The sequence below is a fragment of the Hakea prostrata genome, chromosome 3, assembly GCF_041222555.1.
Source record: "Hakea prostrata isolate BN-2017 chromosome 3, UWA_Hpros_2, whole genome shotgun sequence".
NCBI classification, from domain to species: Eukaryota; Viridiplantae; Streptophyta; class Magnoliopsida; order Proteales; family Proteaceae; genus Hakea; species Hakea prostrata.
The window spans coordinates 67,019,794-67,040,647 of record NC_142602.1 but is presented as its reverse complement, the minus strand read 5'-3'; the positions used below and the strand labels follow the sequence as shown (position 1 = coordinate 67,040,647).

General features: G+C 36.2%; 1 protein-coding gene and 1 non-coding gene across 2 annotated transcripts; one reads left to right on the top strand and one right to left on the bottom strand.

Annotated features, from left to right (window-relative positions):
* Window positions 1-10,944: 10,944 nt before the first annotated feature.
* LOC149022828 (uncharacterized) lies at window positions 10,945-13,518 on the bottom strand. Its single transcript, XM_089147710.1, has 3 exons — window positions 13,104-13,518; window positions 12,210-12,995; window positions 10,945-12,119 (listed from the first exon to the last, which is right to left on the bottom strand). The coding sequence occupies exons 1-3, from the start codon at window positions 13,516-13,518 to the stop codon at window positions 10,945-10,947; spliced, it is 2,376 nt and encodes a 791-aa protein (XP_089003836.1).
* On the top strand, window positions 12,902-13,003 carry LOC149022829 (small nucleolar RNA R71). The gene has a single exon (XR_016172599.1). It is a non-coding gene; the product is annotated as a small nucleolar RNA R71 (small nucleolar RNA).
* Window positions 13,519-20,854: the final 7,336 nt, after the last annotated feature.

The following is a 20,854-nucleotide window of genomic DNA, read 5'->3' as shown; positions in this document are numbered from 1 at the left end:
TGTTTTTTGTTAAATATGAATGGCTGTAATTTATGTTTATCTTACTATAATTGAGTGTCACTTTGCATGAAAAGAAGGTAAAACTATTATTTATGATGTTGCTGGTTCCTTTAAATCTATTATTGCTGTTATGAGAATGGAATGTGAATGTATGTGAAGGGAGAGGGGGAATTTTATTATTTTCTCTACCTTGTATTTTTCACTAGGATTGTGGGTTCGCCCATTACCCTAGTAACCTTATGTGGTTCCATTCAACCCAATTGCATATTTGATAGGTGTCTAGAAGTGTTGGGCTAGGAATCCCCACGAGTACTACTACCCTTCTAGTAGGGGGTATTGAAGCCGGTTAACTCGTGATGCTAGTTGTTGGGTCCTGTATGTCGAGCAGGCCCACTATCATCATAAAGAGGTAGGGTTGCATATAATAGATAAGGGCACATGGGCGCTCAAGACCGATAACCAACCCCTAAGAGGACATGGAGATCATCCTGTCCATTATATGTGGATGACCACTGGGTTAAGGAATGGAGTATAACAGATGCCTCCCGTTGAGGATTCCATTCATAGGTGGGAATGTATTGAACCAACAGAGCACTAGGCGTGAGGGGAGATATCCAGACCATGTGTAGTATGAGACCGTATGACTTTGCACTGGGCTTAAGTTTATCCCTGACACGCGCTAGATCTTATACCAATGGTGATGTGAGAAAGTGGCTATTTAATCCCCAACCATGGCTCAATGAGATTTTACCCAACAGCTGCGGAGAACCCAACAGACGTACTTGAGTGCCGTGAGGGAAGACTGATGAGACCGTCCAAAGAAGACTAGTGTATGACTTAATGCATATCTACTTTAGAGATTACATTATAGAGTTAGGAACCTCATATCCTCACTTTTCATTTGTTTCTTTATATTATTAAATATATGTTTGTCTTATGAATTATGACATGGGAACTGTATGAATATATGATGTGATTGTTAGTTACCTCGCTGAGTTCTATGAACTCATTCTTTTATTTTATTGTTTCTTTAGACTATTCTACAGGTTATGAGGACCCCTCTTCCATTGAGGATCCCATATCAGATGGCTATCAAGACGATGAGATTGGAGAAGAAGTGGAGGCACATGACGCTTCTTGTTCATGTCAGGACTTCTCTTATGGAGAGTCTTTTCCTTAGAGTTTCCTTAGATTATTTCCACTGCAAACTTTGAACATTATTTCTTTTCTTAGAACTTTGATGTTTAGTTTTTGAAAGGAAGTTTTGGATGTTGTAATCATTTCTTTTCATTCTTGATTATTAAATACTTTAACTTGTTTATTTCTTGTCTATTTAATTTTATTTTATCATATATTGTATGGAATTGTTACTAAACCTAGATCTTGTAGTGTATCACCCCCATGGGTATTCGGGTATAACCGGATCCAGTTGGGTGGGATGTGACATTAAAAGTGCTGAAACCAAAACTAAATTATGCATTATGTCTGGTGCATAGAGTACATCATGGATGATCAACGTGCGGCCTGTTTGTAAGTTAAGTTGGACTGATCCAATGCCTTGAACATCAATGTTGGCGTCGTTTCCCATGTAGATTCTATGCATTCCCAATGACACTTTGCGATAATTTATGAAACTGCCTCTTTCTCGTGTGACGTTCCAGGTGTTGTCTCCTGTATCAACAATCCAATATGATTGTGTTAAGGCAACCAAAACATGTGTACCCACAAAAGGTACAAGGAAAAGATAAAAATGGTACCTTCTTTGACTCAGTGCAATCACGAGCAAAGTGTCCCTTCTTTTGGCAATTGTAGCACGTTATTTTGGACATGTTTTTTCTTACCCCCACGCTTTCCACGTTTTTGTTTGACCATTCCCTCCCTAGGTGCCAAGTTCCTGGTATCCTCCTGATTCCCTCTCTTAAGTCCTTTATGTTTGGGCCATTTGCCTTTACGTGTACTTGCCTGAGCAACAAGAGCAGTTGTGCGGGTCACCTTTAGGCACTCTACTTCCATCTCAAGGTGTTGAGCTAGATCACCATACGTCTTGATGCACTCAAGGTGAGCAAGTACTTGTTTCATTGGTGCCCATGAATCAGGTAAGGTCCTAATCAAGGCCTAGATCTGTTGCTCATCAGAAAGGTCATGTCCACCATCTTTTAATTTGCGAACCATTTCCATAACATTTCTGACGTGCTCAGTCATTTTATGCTTGGGGTCCATTTGGTACATCTTAAACTTGAGGATAATACATCGTAGTCTGGTTGTGGATGTACCACCAAAAGCACACTTCAGCTCGTCCCACATGGACTTAGCTGTAGGGAAAACCTCATATTCCCCTTGTTGGTCATCTTGCATGGCACTTAGCATGAAAAATCGCGTACTTCGGTCTTTCTTAACCCAAGCATCATACAGATTCTTATCTCTACGAGACTGGGTAGTCTCTCTTCCCAAGGGAGGATTGGTCGGTTCAATCATTTTCATGGTAATATGCTCTAGGCTATCTTGGTCATTAAGGTAGTACTGGACTTTCCGTTGCCACTTCTCAAAGTTCTCATGATCGAGAAGTTTCTCACCCATTAGAAGGTCAGCGATCACGTTTTTAGAGGCCATCTAGACTACATCCAGAATGCGAAAATGACATAGTATATTTTCACCACTCATTGGAATTTTTTCAAATTAATTATCCTTAATCCATACTATGGTGTCAATCATCTAACACTGTTCAATGTCAAACCCCACTAATTATGTATTGAGAATAATTAATTTAAATTATTCCGATATAGTATACAGCGGAGGAATTGGGCATCTCCTATCACATAATTGAGCCATACATACATGTGCGCATGGGTCCCACCAGAGGAACCCAAAGTTTGGTACTTCTAATGACACATCGAGTTAGTATAAGTGTAAAATCCATCCCTATCCTCACCCTGACCCTGACCCGGATCCAATGTTGTTTATAGGTCCGAAGACCCGAAGCGGTGGAGACTTGTGGACCCTTTTGATTGATAATTTTGAGTCGGAGTCCGAGCCCATGGACATTGACGATGATACCCCTTACTTGAATACATTGTCGGTGTTTAGTGAGAATCTGCGCATCGAAGAAGAGTGATTTAGTTGAAGTACCTAATGGACTCCCGTGCACAATCCGAAGATACTTCCAAAAACTAGACTTCTTGATTGAATTGTAGAAGAAAACCCCACTCAATTTGACCCTGTATAGCCCTCCAAATCCCTGTCCGAAGTTGCTGAACTAATTATGGATTTTCTGTTGAAACCTGTTTTGGTTGATCCTCCTTGGTCAATATCATCGACCAAGACCATCGACCAAAGTGTCCTAGACTTGAAGTTAATGATTCTTTGGAATATTCCCTATTCTATTTATACTAGCCTCGTGTTTTGAGCCCTATTCTAATCATTATCACTCCTGAGAACGTGGGGAGAGCTTCCCAAAGCACCTCCTTGGCATTGGTGAGGAAGATTCCACCCAAATCATTGTCAATCATTGTTCCTTGTCTCCATCAACAACTACAAGGTATGATTCATTACTCTCACTCTCTATTCTATTCTTTTCTATTCTTTTCTATTCCTCTTCTTGTTGATGAGACCTTGGAGATGGTGCTGCAACCTTGCAACCATCACTCCAAGTGGTCACTCTTGCTTAACCTATGATTCTCTCCCTTGCCCATTGATGCTATGCTCTCATTTCAAGCCTTGCATATGCATTCATTGATTTTCTTCTTAACTTCATGCTTTCTATCCAAAACTGAGGTATATAGTGTGCTATGTATATGTTTATCACTAGCATATGATCCTAATCAAATTCCTATAAGTTCCCTAGCTAATGCATGCCTTTCCAATACAAATGCAATTGATTTCAATCCATGCTATGATTCTTGTCTATTGAACTTAGTAGCTCAATTTGGGGTTTTCTATTTAGACCATTAGATTATGTTAATTCTTTGATTTGTAGTGTTCTCATACTATTCTTAAGCATCCCTCCAAGTTTTGGATTGATCCGAGCCCCGGAAGACCAATTTCTGACCAAAATCGACAAAATCCATTATGCAGCCCCGAAACTATTTTGGTCGATCATCCTTGGTCGATGCCATCGACCAAACCTGTTGCTGACTGCAACTTCAACCAGTTTTGACCCATTCGGCCTCCGACCTTCCTGATTTCTTCTCTAATATCTTATTTATGTTTGTTTAGGGTCTTAACACTATTATTGGATCATTCCTTGGTAACTCTTGAATTGTCAACAACTCAACTTAAGGTAAGGATGATTATCGCCATAAATACATAGGCTATGTACTTATATCTTGATGCTCATAACTTAGTGAACATAGCCTCTTAATTGCTTTTGAATATCATAGGACTGCTATACATGTTTTAGAACAGTAGTTGTTGTGAAAAAGTACAATGTAAGTGTACGCTGTCGTAACAAGTAATATAATGATAAAAGATCGTTCCCTCGAGGACTATAGATTAAGTATCAAATTAATTAAACCAATTTTATTCGAACAATTAATAAGGAAGATAATTATTCTAGACTATAATGCAAATTTAAATTTAAATTTAAATTGAGATTATTAATTGCTAAAGACCTAGGGGTCAGATTTCACCATAACTAAGCATTTCCACCCCTTTACAAAAAAAAAAAAAAGAAGCATTTCCACCATTTGATCCATCTTTATAATTTGAGAAATATTTTTCTGATTGATAGTCGAGATTCCCTTCCCTATCTACTAGTCTCTCTCGAGTACTAATAGAAATTCCCTCAATTGCTAACCCACTATATTTCTATGTGGGCTACAACAACTGAGAAATCATTAAATTATATGGATTCCCATGTAACAACTACACAAACCATGTAAGTATATCTCTATCCTACATGTAATTTATGGCTTTTACTCCAATGAACTAAACACATAAATCCCCTCTCAGTTCATTATGATTAACAAATCAGTTGATTAGTGGCCAATTAATCAAAAGCATGAAGAATAGAAGTAAAAACTCAATCAAAGGAAACAATATTCAAAATTATATTGATGAATTCAAGAGTGGGAATTCAAAGATAGGCTACATCTGATCCCTAGAAAAACTAAATTAGTTCATACTCGAAATTAAAAACATTACAGAAGAGTTCAAGAACATTGAAAGAAGATGAAGAAAAACTTATTCCCAAGTTTCAGATCTCCAAAGCCGACCAATGTCTCCTTTGGTTCGACCTCTCCGCTCATCCAAAGCTCCCAGAAGGTTCTCTATGCTCTTCCAAAGCTCCCAAAATCGTCCTTCCCCTCTTCCTAGAGTTTGCTTTCTTTTTATAGATTGATTAAACTCAAAGTTTGAATCAAACTCAAGTTCTTATCTGACTTAACTAAGGAGTGTTTTGACGTATGAATTGGACTAACTTAGAGATCTCCAATGCATAATCCCACTGTTGGATTTGAAGACCAAGAAGTTGTGAAGCTGTCCTCCAAAAATCGGTTCGATTGGACACCAAATGACCATCCGATGAAGATCTTGATCAAAACTGGACAGAGACACTCAAAAACGGGATTTTTCTGTCTTCCTTATTTGAATTCGATTCTTCTTCCTCTTTTCCCTTATTTGATCAAATCATAAATAGGAAATAAAACATAGAAGCATGCAAGGACTCATTCTCTCTATGTTTTTGACTTGCGGTAGGACTCTTGCAATAATACCCAGATTTGATTGATAATTTCCTACACGTAAAAGTAATAAATCTTAATTAGAATTTGTTAGGAAATATATAAAATCACCAAAATTATAGAAATTAAAGGAAATGGTGCAACATATTCATTTTCATATCATATTAGGGTAAATTGATATAAAACAATTTTAAATACATGGAAATATAGTAAATTAATCATATACAATAATATGCATGAAAATCAACTTATCAAATTACCCCCAACTTTAACATTTGCTAGTCCTTGAGCAAATATCAGGATCAGACAAACTCTCATTTTGATTAAATATTCAATCTTAGTCAAGTTCACCCATAATTCAAAGGAATGTATAAAATAAGCTAAATAAGAGATGAGTAGATAGATCACAAAATCAAACTTTGACCCGTATGTGTGTGTATACCTTAACCAATCAAGTGCATGCATGTTTAAGATCCCAAATTCAACCGACAACTCCCTAGTTTCAAGGTCAATTCTTATATGTCCAGCCTATCATCCCTCTCTCCACTAATGAAGAATAATCACTTATCCAAGGTCAAGAGGACTTTTGAAGGTGGAAGAAATATAGACTAGAGCTGAAATACATATATGGAGATGATAACATTGAAGCACAAATTTTCTTTTCTTTTCTTTTCTTCCTTTTGCCAAAAAAAAATAAAAATTCATACTTTTTTTTTTCTTTCAAGGTGATAACACATCTCCCAAGAAGCAGTCCAAAATATATCCTAAACCCGTAATATGCCTCTCAAATAACTATCTATCCAAGCGTTGCAGTGGCATTTGTCCCTAAGCTCCAATTGTGCAATGTTAATTTAGTGAGAATCCAAAAGGCTCACTTAGTGGTATTAATTACGAAGACCCCGCAACTACAAAGAAGATCTACTCACAATGCTTTCAACCCTCACCATGCTTTTAACAATCCATATTACCTTCGGTCTATTCAAGGGATCACACGACTTGGGAGAGTCACCAATGAGATCTAACAAATAAACCATATACATCTCCACGAAGTGAAACATGGTATAGTAGAAGTGGAACAGATTAGAAGAGAATATATATATATTTTCATCAATTTTAATGAAAGAAGAATGGCCTCTATCATATCCCTAAACAAGTGGCACTCATGAATTTCGCTTCAAGAGGAAATCTTGGTGGATTCTAATATGTTGACTGAAATGCAATAACTCAATAGCAAGGTTTAGTAGGGCTGCAACTGGGCCGGGCTAGGCCGGGCTTTTACAATCCCAAGCCCAACCCTATATGGTATAATTTGAGCCCATTCCCGCCCTGGCCCTAGTTCAGGGCCAATGATGATTGTCCCTGGCCCTAAGCCTTACAGGGCCAAGTCAAGCCCATTCCCGCCCTAATTGGCCCTAATTGGGCAGGGTCGGGATGGGTTGGCCCTGATTAGCCCTGATTGGCCCTGACCCTGATTGGCCCTGTCCCTGGCCCTGATTGGCCCTGGCCCTAATTGGCCCTGATTGGCCTTGGCCCTAATTGGCCCTGATTGGCCCAGGCCCTTGTCCCTAGCTTTAATTGGCCATATCTTTGGTCGTAAATATCAAATGTAAGACAGGTAGTAATTAAAATACATATTAAAGTAATTAATTCTTAAATTCCAAACTCAGTTCTGAAAAATAAAATAGTAAAGATGCCAATAAATAATCCAAAACTTATATTCAATATGATTTTTAACTATTTATACCCATTTAGATTTTAGAGAAATAGATAAATTCAAATTTCTAGGGTTTTCTAATTTGCTATTCGATGAAAATTATGGTTATTATATGTAAGCTCGAAGGGAAAAAGAAAAAGATTTATCTCAATTCTCAATTAATTTCTAACTTCTAAGACAATGGTCAAACTTCATTCCAAATTTCCAATTTGTCTTTCCCCCAAGTTCTCTCTCTCTCTCTCTCTCTCTCTCTCTCTCTCTCTCTCTCTCTCTCTCTCTCTCTCTCTCTCTCTCTCTCTCTCTCTCTCTCTCCAATTTGTCTTTTATTCTGTTTTTTCCTTTGGTTTTTCTCCAACAACAAAGAGTTAAAATTATTCATGAAATATAATAAGTAGAGAGAAGAATTGTAATTAAATTTAGGCATATTTGAAAGTCAAGTCAATTATAGAGAATGTCACACAAACTCTTTTTGTAAACTTATAAACATCAGAGATTCATAATTCAAAAGGAATCTGATAAATGAAAATTTCATCTTCAAAGTCAATAACTTAAGCCGTAGGTAGGTATGTTTTCATTCACAACTGTTCAATAAATTGATATCTTTATTCAATACAAAAAAATTCATATTCAAAACCTTGTTAATAAGTAAATCGACGATAATTTAGTATTCAACAAAAAAAAAATGTATTTTTTTTCATAGTTAAAGAAAATGATGTTTTAGTTACAAACATAGCTATATGTTTTTAATAAAAAAAAATTTTGAAATATCACAGTAGATTTGTTAGATATTCATGATGAGAAGTTGGGTATAGATTTTTTAAATATTAATTCTTTATGTAATAGTTTTTATTATTTATAATATATTATCTCGCCTTAAGCAAAAAACAAAATCAATATTTTATTGAACTAAAAATGACTTTGTTGAAAAAGTAAAGATTACCTTAAAAATAATATAAAAAATGAATTTATAGTTTAATATGATCAAAGTGACTAAATGTCAAAATCAAGACTCATATCAATGTTAGTATGAAGATCAGGGTAAAAATCTAGTACTGTAGTATATGATCATCGTCAAATTAATATTAAAATTAGAGCCAAAATTAGGGTCAGGATCAGGGCCAAAATCAAATAGATGCTTATTACATTGGTAATGAGGTTATAATTTATTTTTATTAATTTTCTACAAAACATGATCATGTTTCTAAAATTTGACACGTGCCAAGTATCCACCCATATGTATTACAATTAATTCCTCTCCATGTGGGTGGAGGGTCCAGAGTCTTTAGACTCAAATCAGGGCCAGGATCAGAGCCAAGATCAGGGCTAGGATCAGGGCCAAGATCAGGGCCAGAATCAGGGCCAAGATCAAGGCCAAAATCAGGGCCAGGATCAGGGCCAGGATCAGGGCCAAAATCAGGGCCAAGATCAGGGCCAAAATTAGGGCCAGGATCAGGGCCAAAATCAGGGCTAGGATCAGGGCCTGGATCAAGGCCAAGATCAGGGCCTGGGTCAGGGCCAAAAATTAGGGACGGGCCGGGATGGGCTAGGTGGGCCAAAGAGTAATCCCAGGCCCGCCCTTGGCCCTAGTTCAGGGCCAGAATATTTTGGCCCTAACCCGCCCTTAGGGCCAAAATCTTTAGCCCAAGCCCTATTCGGGCTCAGGGCGGGCTTAGGGCGGGTCAGGGGGCCAAACTTGCACCCCTAAGGTTTAGTGCTCAAAGGGTGGGTCGCATAATCAAGGTTAAAGTGATTCACATACTCATCTAATATTTAGCAAAGTCATCATATTCAAAGAATTATAGAGGAACACAACTAAAACATGAAATACTAAATAAGATTAGGGATTTACATGTCATAACTTCCTTCTATTTTACTTTACTAACTAGACATGTAAGCTTCAACCACTGATAAAAAGTTTTGAAATGAATTGAAAAATTCTGCTTTTGAAAAGAAATTTCAGCATAGTGAGTCTCAACCCATAGACATGAAGCTTAATATCCACCCCCAACTTTAAAATGAGCAGAGGCAGACCTATGAAGGGGCCGGAGGGGGCCATGCCCCCCCCCCCCCCCCCGGGATTTTTAAAAATTTTATGCATATTCCCCTATAATTCCTTTAATTTTTTCGGTTTTTTCTCTTCCCACATGAGAAATGTCACTATTTGCCCCCCCCCCCAATATTGTGAACAATTTTTAAAGGTAAAATGATGGGTATAAATGTCATTCCTAATAAAAAAACTAATTCATCAATCCCTATTTATTCTCCCCTCTCTTCTCTCTCACCTTTTCTTCCTATTTATTCTCTTCTGTTTCTATAAACGTAGGTTAAAGGAAATTTTTGAAAAAAAAATCTTATTAGGTATTGAAAAATCAAAATGTTATTTCTAATTTAAAAACTAACTCTTCAATCCCTATTTATTCTCTTATCTCATCTCTCCTCTATCCTCTTTTTTTCCTATTTATTCTCTTCCCTTTCTATAAGCGTGGCTTAAGAAAATTTGGAAAAAAATCTACTCCACAATTAAGTCTCTTTCTCTTTCAATTTATTTATTGTTTCTCTTTTTCTCTTTTCTTTTGTTATTCTTTTTAATTTGATTTTATATTCTATGTTTCTTTATTTCTTCTGCAATTTTTGTTATTTGATTTTGTATTGTGAATAAAATGTCTATAGGTAGTAGGTAACTAACTACCATTGATTTGCATTTCTTACTTAAAAAAATTTTTTGGTTTACATCTCTTACCAAATAAAATTTTGGTTTGCATTTAACTTTTTAGGGTTGAAGTCATGTGTATATTTTTTTTTATATTGTTGCTTTAATTTTACCTATATTTTGTCGGAAAAAAAATATCATTATCAATAATTTATCATTTTTTTCCAAATATGTGTGGGCCCCACAAAATATATGTGGGTCTATTCTTTAATTTAATAAAATAATTTAGCGGTGGGACCCCAAATAGAAAGTTTACTGGCTTTCATTTTTCGCCCCCCCCCCACTATTGCATCCTGGGTCCACCACTGAAAATGAGCATTGTCCTCAATGCAACAAAAAAAAATCAAAATGTTAAATGCATGCAATGGGAAAGAAAAGTAATCAGATGTAAAGTAAGGTGAAAAAGACTCCCTTGATTCATAGCTAGATCAATAAGCACAATTCTCTGACCTGTTCTCATCCTCGTTTTCTTTGTCTTCATCAGCATCCATCTGTCCTTAAAATAGTAAATATCAAAATAGAAAAGCCTGAGAGCTCAATGCAAATTAATGAAGAAAATGCAATAATAAAAAGAAATAAAGCCATATAAAAAAACCCTTGGGTTGCCTCCCAAATAGTGCTTGTTTTATAATCTTCAGCCAGACTGTCTCTGTGCATCATTTGGGATCTGTTAAAGTGATATTAAACTTTGGGAAGTCTAACACTCCATCCTGGTACACCTTGAGTCGTTGTCCATTGACTTTAAAGCGTGCATTGTCTCATTCAATTTCTACAGCACCACGTGGGAAGGCTTGAACAACTGTGAATGGTCCTGACCACCTCGATCAAAGTTTACCTGGGAAAAGTCAAAGTCTTGAGTTGAAAAGTAACACTTTGTTGCCTGGATTAAATGTCCTTTGCAAAATATTTTTGTCATGCCATTGCTTTGTCTTCTCCTTGTAGATCTTCATATTCTCATAAGCTAGAAATGCATATTTTAAGTGTGCTGGAAGTTGTTTCAAATTCAGTTCTGAAGGATTGACAATAGACAGCATCGGTTTTGTTGCTTGCACCTCAAGATCCTCAATTGGTTTGTGAACGAATATAGATGATAAAGCTTCTAACTGCATCTCACATTCGAAAATTTCTTTATTTTCTGCATTTGTCACACCCACCAAGCAAGCTTCAACTGGATCAACGGGATAGCTTATTTGAAATACCTCTTCTATGCACCTCTCAATAGAGTCAATTCTGAAGCAGTTATCTGCTTCATTTGGAAACTTGATGGCTTTGAATACATTGAATGTGATCTTCTCATCTTGCACTCTCATAGTAAGTTCTCCCGTTTGAAGATCGATCAGAGTCCTCCCAGTCGCCAAGAATGGTCTACCAAGAATAATGGGTATGTCTTGGTCTTCTTCTATATCCAATACTAAGAAATCCGCTGGAAATATAAACTTATCCACTTTAACCAAGATGTCTTCAATGATTCCCCTCGGATATCTAATTGACCTATCCGCCATTTGAAGTGATACTGTGGTAGGTTTAGCTTTTCCAAGGCCTAGTTTCCTGAAAATAGATAAAGGCATTAAATTAATACTAGCACCAATATCACATAAAGCCTTATCAAAATGAGAATTTCCTATAGTGCATGGTATTGTAAAACTCCATGGATCCTTTAGCTTAGGTGGAAGCTTCATCTGCAGAATAGCACTGTATTCCTTTGTCAATGCCACTGTCTCATAATCTTCAAGTTTCCTCTTGTTAGAAAGAATGTCTTTCATAAACTTGACATGACTAGGCATTTGTTCCAAAGCATCTGCAAAAGGAATATTAATATGCAATTTTTTAAAAACATCAAGAAATTTAGAAAATTGCTTATCTAGTTTCTGCTTCCTGAACCGTTGAGGATATGGAATAGGTGGATTATAAGGTGGTGGATTTTCTGAAAATAATTTGGATTTTGGCTTCTCTTCCTCCTTAACATATTCCTCTGCATCTTTTTTTTCATCATGAACCACCTCAGAAGAGGGTTCAGTTACTGCAATTTTCTTGAAAGGTTCCTCTAATACTTTTCCACTTCAAAGCTCAATAGCATGTGCATGCTCTCTAGGATTTGTCTCAGTATTACTAGGCAATGATCCTTTTTGCCTTTGATTCATCCCATGGGCGATTTGCCCCATTTGTACTTCCAAATTTTTAATGGATGCAAAAATATTCTGATTGGTGGTCTCTTGCTTCTGTATAAATTGTGATGAAACTGTAGCCATTTTCTCAATTGCATCTTCCCATGGAGCTTTCTTCTGAAAGGATTGAACTTGTTGATTTTCAAGTTGTCTTTCAGTATCTTGATTGTTTTTCCATCCAAAATTTGGATGGTTTCTCCACCATGGATTGTATGTGTTGGAATATGGATTGCTTTGTTGGTTAAAGTTTCCCACATATTTTGCTTGCTCTAACTGATTTTGCTCAAAAGGATTAGCCATTTGACATTCATTGCTATAATGTGTTCCCTCACAATAGTTGCATATCACAGCTGGAGGTTTGGTGCCTTGAGTTGCTAACAACCCTACTTGCTTTGTTAATGCTTCAAGTTGGACGGCCATGGCTGTCGTGGGATCAGTTTCATTCTTCTGCAAAACTCTTCTTGTGGCAACTCTATCCCTTGGCCTTTGATATGCATTTGAGACCATAACATCCAAAAGATCAAAAATTTCTGTTGGATCCTTGTTCATGATTGATCCTCCTGCTGCAACATCTACTAATGTTCTTGTGGAATTCGATAGACCATCATAAAAAATCTGAACTTGCCTCCATTGCCCTATTCCGTGGCGTGGACATTTCCTTAGCAAGTCCTTGAATCTTTCCCATGCCTCAAATAGTGTTTCCGAATCATACTGCAAAAAAATAGAAATATCTGTTAATAAACTAGCAGTTTTAGATGGTGGAAAGAATTTTACCAAAATTTTTTGAGCCATTTGATCTCAAGTAGTGATGGATCCTGGTTGTAGAAAATGCAACCAACTCTTAGCATTGTCCTTTAATGAGAAAGGGAACAATCTCAATCTTATGGCATCATCAGTAATGCCATTGCTCTTGAATGTGTCGCAAATGTCCAAGAACCCATTAATGTGAAGATTTGGGTTTTCACTAGGCAATCCAAAAAATTGATTATTTTGCACCATTGTAATGATAGCAGGCTTGATTTCAAAATTGTTAGCTGTTACAAGTGGACGCTTTATAGCTGTCCTATTATCTCTCACAGTTGGTGCAACATACTCTCCTAAATTCTTGCGCCTTGGTGCTTCAACTTCAAGATCCATTGCTCTAGAAGTGGAAGATGAATTTGTTTTGTCTTTCTTTGCTTTTGAGTTCCTTTGACAAGTTGCTTCAATTTCAGGATCAAAAGGAAGTAAATTATCGTTTCCTCTCCTTCTCATGTAAAATCAGTAGGACCTGAAAGAATTCAAATTCACAAACTACAAATAAAATAAAATAATAGAAAAAAATAAAAAGAAAAATAAAAGAATTCAAATTAAAACTAGCAGTAATTGATATGATATTAATCTAATAGTCCCCAGCAACGGCGCCAAAAACTTGTTGTGAAAAAGTACAATGCAAGTGTACGCTTTCGTAACAAGTAATATAATGATAAAAGATCGTTCCCTCGAGGACTATATATTAAGTATCAAATTAATTAAATCAATTTTATTCGAACAATTAATTAGGAAGATAATTATTCTAGACTATAATGCAAATTTAAATTTAAATTGAGATTATTAATTGCTAAAGACCTAGGGGTCAGGTTTCACCATAACTAAGCATTCCCACCCTTTGATCCATCTTTATAATTTGAGAAATATTTTTTTGATTGATAGTCGAGATTCCCTTCCCTATCTACAAGTCTCTCTCAAGTACTAATAGAAATTCCCTCAATTGCTAACCCACTATATTTCTATGTGGGCTACAACAACTGAGAAATCATTAAATTCTATGGATTCCCAAGTAACAACTACATAAACCATGTAAATATATCTCTATCCTACATGTAATTCATGGCTTTTACTCCAATGAACTAAACACATAAATCCCCTCTCAGTTCATTATTATTAACAAATTAGTTGATTAGTGGCCAATTAATCAAAAGCATGAAGAATAGAAGTAAAAACTCAATCAAAGGAAACAATATTCAAAATTATATTGATGAATTCAAGAGTGGGAATTCAAAGATAGGCTACATCTGATCCCTAGAAAAACTAAATTAGTTCATACTCGAAATTAAAAACATTACAGAAGAGTTCAAGAACATTGAAAGAAGATGAAGAAAAACTTATTCCCAAGTTTCAGATCTCCAAAGCCGACCAATGTCTCCTTTGGTTCGACGTCTCCGCTCATCCAAAGCTCCCAGAAGGTTCTCTATGCTCTTCCAAAGCTCCCAAAATCGTCCTTCCCCTCTTCCTGGAGTTTGCTTTCCTTTTATAGATTGATTAAACTCAGAGTTTGAATCAAACTCAAGTTCTTATCTGACTTAACTAAGGAGTGTTTTGACGTATGAATTGGACTAACTTAGAGATCTCCAATGCATAATCCCACTGTTGGATTTGAAGACCAAGAAGTTATGAAGCTGTCCTCCAAAAATCGGTTCGATTGGACACCAAATGACCATCCGATGAAGATCTTGATCAAAACTGGACAGAGACACTCAAAAACGGGATTTTTCTGTCTTCCTTATTTGAATTCGATTCTTCTTCCTCTTTTCCCTTATTTGATCAAATCATAAATAGTAAATAAAACATAGAAGCATGCGAGGACTCATTCTCTCTATGTTTTTGACTTGTGGTAGGACTCTTGCAATAATACCTAGATTTGATTGATAATTTCCTACATGTAAAAGTAATAAATCTTAATTAAAATTTGTTAGGAAATATATAAAATCACCAAAATTATAGAAATTAAAGGAAAGGGTACAACATATTCATTTTCATATCATATTAGGGTAAATTGATATAAAACAATTGTAAATACATGGAAATATAGTAATTTTTTTTTTTGGTAAAGGAAATATAGTAAATTAATCATATACAATAATATGCATGAAATCAACTTATCAGTAGTATTGTGATTTCATATACTCTTGTTATAATGATTTATTATTCTTGCTACTTGTATATATGATGGATCATTTCGATGTTATGATTTAACTTTTATCATGATGATGTATCAAATGAAAACAATATGATGGACTTGAGTATATGATTGCTTAGGTATAACTTGGAATTGGGGAGTGTCCTATTGATGCTTCTGTCCTTGGGCATCGGAGGGAATAATATGGGATGTTCTCCGAGGGTGCCTATCGACACTTTCCCGAGTTATTGGATGACATACATAGGATTGTCTAGTTGTGTGGCTAGGATTGTCCTTTTCATGTCAGACACGAATCGGAAGGGCATTGAGACCGAACGACCCGTGGTAGTGTATGGTTTGATGGACGGTCAAGACCGGTAACCAACCCGGGAGAGGACATAAACCATGCTACGGATACCTGAAAGGGGCCATTTATTGGTAGGGTTGCAAATAGCTAGACTTGGGCTCACGGGCGCTCGAAGATCGGTGAGTCATATCCGTGAGAGGACGTGAGAGCTTCCCATCTACTATTTGTGGATGACCAATAGAGTTGATGAGCCCGGTGGGTAATATCCGTGACTCTAGTGTGAAGGATACCGGAAAGGATCCCGGGATGGGAGGAATGGAAGTATCCGGATCTGATTTGATACGACTGAGTAGATGACTTGCATTGGGCTAGGCTTTACCTTTACATGCGCCAATACTTAGACTAAATGGTGATGTGAGAGAGCGGTGACCGAAACCCCAACCATGGATTTGTCCGAGAGAGATATAGGACCCAATTCCCCCCGGTATTGAGTGACTAAGACTTACCTAAAGAAGTATGGTGCTATGACTTAAAGCATATCTACCATAGAGACTAGCATTCATAGAGTTAGAATTATATTTGCATCATGTGTTTCATATCATATTGCATCATGTTATGATTTGTATTTATATGATTATGAATTATGGAATAACTGCCTTGCTGAGTTCTTTTGAATTCATTCCTTTTGTGCAAATGTTGTTAGATTTTCCCGCAGGTGTTGAAGACTCTGATGGCACACTCTATGAGATGGACTATGATCCCACATACTACCCTTTGGGTGGTAGGTACGGTGAAGATCAGGGTTATGGTGCCAAGGAGGATTACTTGACGTACCAGGGTTAGCCCCACTGTGGTGAGGCAGCGGCCGTGGGCTTTCTTCGTCCACACTTATGAATAGAAAATTATTAAGATAGAAGAAACCCTTGCTTAGTGCCCCATTTCCGTGGACATTTGTTAAATTTTGGGATATGTAATTAACTTTCATTGAGTTACTCTTTAGATATGAGATTGTAACTTAATTTTTACTACTTTTCCACTGCCATTGAGAGAATGACTTCCGCTCATTTTCTCTTTCTTATAATCAATCTTATATATTTGGTATCATTTATTTTCGCACTCTGATTATCTGTTCTTATCTTATTAATGATATCTGTTATTTATTACTTTTACCTTGATTATCATTGTTCATGATTGTGTTATCGCATATGTGGGAGGCATGGTTCCTCGATGCTTGATCCTTGGATTGTGGATCACATACCCGGGTATGCCAAATAGGGTACCGACTGGGTGGATGTGACAACAAGATTGTGATGTGTAGTGTGGTGGCAACCCTATTACATGGCTTCTAAAAAATAATTAAAATTACATCCCTTTAATTACAACTCAAATAATCCTATTACAACACTACTAGGGTGTACCACATTTTGCATCACTCTCAAATACTAACTCTAGCGTACATACATAAAATGTGTCATTATAGTAACACCAAACAGAATTTCTTCCATGAATAAATAAATAAAATAAAATTATGGTCAATTTTGGAAGAGATTGATTCTACATCCACCAAATGGAGCGAATCAAAGGTCTAAACCACCATGGGAGGGTTAAATTGCTAATTAAATTTTTGCATAATTAGCATAGCAAATAATGCTAAAAAATATAACAAATAGGGCAGTAAAGTTAATGATCACAAAAATTACACAAAAACAAAATTTTATACAACACATAAAAAGATGCAATCATAAATAACTCCAGATTAATAAATTTTTAATTCAGAAACAAAACATAGTGTTAAAAGAATTCTATTCGTTTGAGTTTGTGGTTAACAACCACAAGTTCAAGGGTTCAAACCTCACTCCAGCAAAAGAGGAGATTAGGGGTCCAAATCTTAATTAGGTTTTATTTAAAAAAAAAAAATGGCTAAACTCTCCTTCAACATACAAGACTCAAAAACGAGACGGCAATATTCTCACTATTTTTTTTTCTTTAAAAAAAAACTATGAACAGTGACACAATATTCAGTGATCTTCCTTTTTTTTTTTTAATTTTAAAAAAAGATTTCTTCTACTTAAAAGGAAAAGAAAAGAAACTTCCTAATTAAATTTCATATAAAAAATAAGAGTGTCAATACGGTACCGAAACTGTTTAACCGTACCGTACCATGCCTTTTAAAACCGCACTGTACTGTACCGATTCCGATTCAAATTCGGTACAATATGTACCGAAACCGTTTTTTGGAATTCGGTACGTACGGTTTCGGTTTCAGACAGTATACCATCGGTACATACCGTATATCATACCGAATTACTAATACCGTTTTTTATAATGTTTTCATACCGTATTTAAGGTTAGTTTTGTAATTTCAGTTTAAACTTTAAAGTTTAAACCCTAATGTATCACATTTTAGTTTGTAATTCAATGAGTCGTACAATCGGCTAAAATCTAAGTTCATTTTTCATGTATTTCATGGAGGACTCGACACCCTTATGGAGTCCACTTTTCTGTACTTACGTCTCCATTTTCCTGGTTAAATAGCTCTGAAATTTCACAATAGGTCTTTTGGGGGCATACTTGAATATTTCTATTTCTAGTTTTGAAGCAGGAAGATGGAAATTTAACTGGATACGTCTGACCCTAAATAAGATTGATCAATAACCATCGTTATTTTGACTCTACAACAGAAAGGAAGAAGCAAAACAATTAATAGCTAAGATCACATATATTCTAACTCATAACAAACTTAGCCATCGAGTTCAGGCAAACCAAAATAGTATTGCACATTGGTTTATAGTTCAGGCACGCTTAGTAACCAAAACAGTGTTCTGAACAGGTCTTAACCATGAAGGGCGCACGAAATGAACTCCGAGCAGGAAATTGAGAAAGGGAGCCACTGTGACAAATACTTAAAATAACATTCTTAACTAAAATAGTGGTTTTTACACACAGAAAAACAGAAACTCTGAAATTCGCAACCACAAACAGAAATGTTCTCCCTGTACACCTGCCAATTTCATTCCCATTCTAAATGTCTACAAGCTCTTTAGCCAAATCTTTCACCGGTATCTGCAAAGCATACAATTCCTTCTGCAGCATTCCATGAATCTAACATATTTCTTCAAATCATCTACATAATAGTGGATAACGAAATCAAATAATTCACCAGTCCCACAAAAATATCAGAAAGAAATCAACGTATATACAAATCTGAAATAATCAGCTAACCGTTAAATCCATCACTTTGCCTAAACATGCCTGCATCTTTTCAACTCTTCACACCATCAAGATCGTTTCCATTTGCTCAAGAGTATATAATCTTTCATGCCTAAATCGCAGTTGTCTGATTTTCTTCTGTGCTTGTTCATTTCAAGAGTATTCATCACATTCAAACGTTCATTAGTAAATTGGTTAAAAGACCAATCAAACGTTCATTAGTAAATTGGAGTGCCTTTCTAAATTAGGGTTCATTAGCAAAGTGATATGATTTTATATCAAATTCATACCATACCATATACCGAACCGTATCGTTTTTTTCATACTGATTTCATACCGAAACCGTACCAAATTATCGATACCGTATTGACACCCTGATTCACAGATTGGGTAAAGGTCAGACAATTGGTTAATGATTAAATCTAACACTCATTATGTCAATGGGAAAAATAAAATCTATGATTTTGATCCTCAATCAACCAACACCCATAAAACTAGCCGTTGCCAGTGACCCTAACCCCAACCTGGCTTGCATACCAATGTAAAATTTAATCAATAAAAGGAAGAGTTCTAGATCCTTTACCTTAGTGATATTCTGCAATGGATCTAAATACTGGAGGTGTTTCTTTGTGTTCACTTTCCTTTCTTTCAGCTTGTGAACTCTATAGGTTATTTCCACACTTTCAAATTGCGAATCACAATGATGGAGGTTAACTTGGACAATTCATAGAGCATATGAGAGTATTCAAAATCAGTGTTTTTTTGTTTGGTATTCCATCCCTCTATTTATAATATTTTCACTCAACCTTAATTCCTTAATTAGAGTTTTCCTTAGACTCATTCAAGAGAGGAATTTTAGAGTCTTACTTAGACTCAACTAAATAGAGGGGTAGTCATCTTAGACTACATAATCGTCTTGCCGCCACTTATGACACAAATTGTAGTGGGAGGGTCCCACTACGATTAACAGTAGAAAACTAAAACTTTTCCCAAGAAAAAGAAAGTATTGTATTTCGATTCATTAGAATAAAACTATTACTATTGGAAAGATAAAATAAAAAATATTAAAAATCAAGATTAGAAAGAAAAAATAAGGTAAAATTAAAAGAAACAAAAAAAAAAATTGTCCATAATTCTGGGTTGGGTAGCTAAAATTATCCTCAATTTTCAACTAATGTCTACCCAATGTCCTGAGTAATGCCTTCGATGAGCACTTCCTACACTGGATTTCTCCACACTGGATTTCTCCATGCCGTCGACCTTGCTGACAATCCACCTACCTTGGTCCTGGAAAATTAAATCGTGGCCGTAATACACTAATTTCTTCATCGATGAAGAAGACGACGAGGACATTAATCCTCCATGGAATGATATTCTTTTTGTGAAACCAGAAACACGTGTTCCTCCCACGAACCAAGCTCTGTCCTGAAAGAGGGGATCATCATCTTTTAGCTCCTCCCAATTAGCCTCCTGTGATGATGATGACTTGTTGTAGTTGCCGTGGTTCAATTTGAAAAATCTAAAACCATCCATCATCATCCTCGTACGAATCATTTGTATATTTATGATTTCCCCCTCGCACTCAATGATGTGATCAATATGACGCCTACCAGAGAATTTCCTGTAATCTCTCGGTTCAAGAGTTGCTAAATCGAAAACAAGCATCTGTGCGAAAGTGTCGAAGTAGTACACTAAACCACTTAGGACTAAGAAACAACCCCTATCATAAATGGATCTAACCGGCTGGTCAGAACTTGGGGTATAGAGGCGCCAGCGCCGGCCATCATCTCCAGTAGTACCAGTACTGCTGTTACCTAATTTCTCATGATCATGATCATGATCATGATCATGATGATCAATTGTAGTTATGAAGAAAGTTAAAGTTTGAAGAGTATCATAATCGTGACATCCAGCGAAGACTACATGGGTAGGAACACCATCAGCGATGGAGAACGCTCCACCAATCGTCTTTAAGTCATCATGCAGTTTTGGCAACTCAATTTTAGTCTGAGTTAGAGGATTGACTAGGAATGTCGAATAGGCACTAAACTTGAGATCGACTACAAGCAGCCATCCTTCTTTCGAGTAAACCACGTTGCTTCTAACAATGAGATCTCGGGGCATATTGTTATTGA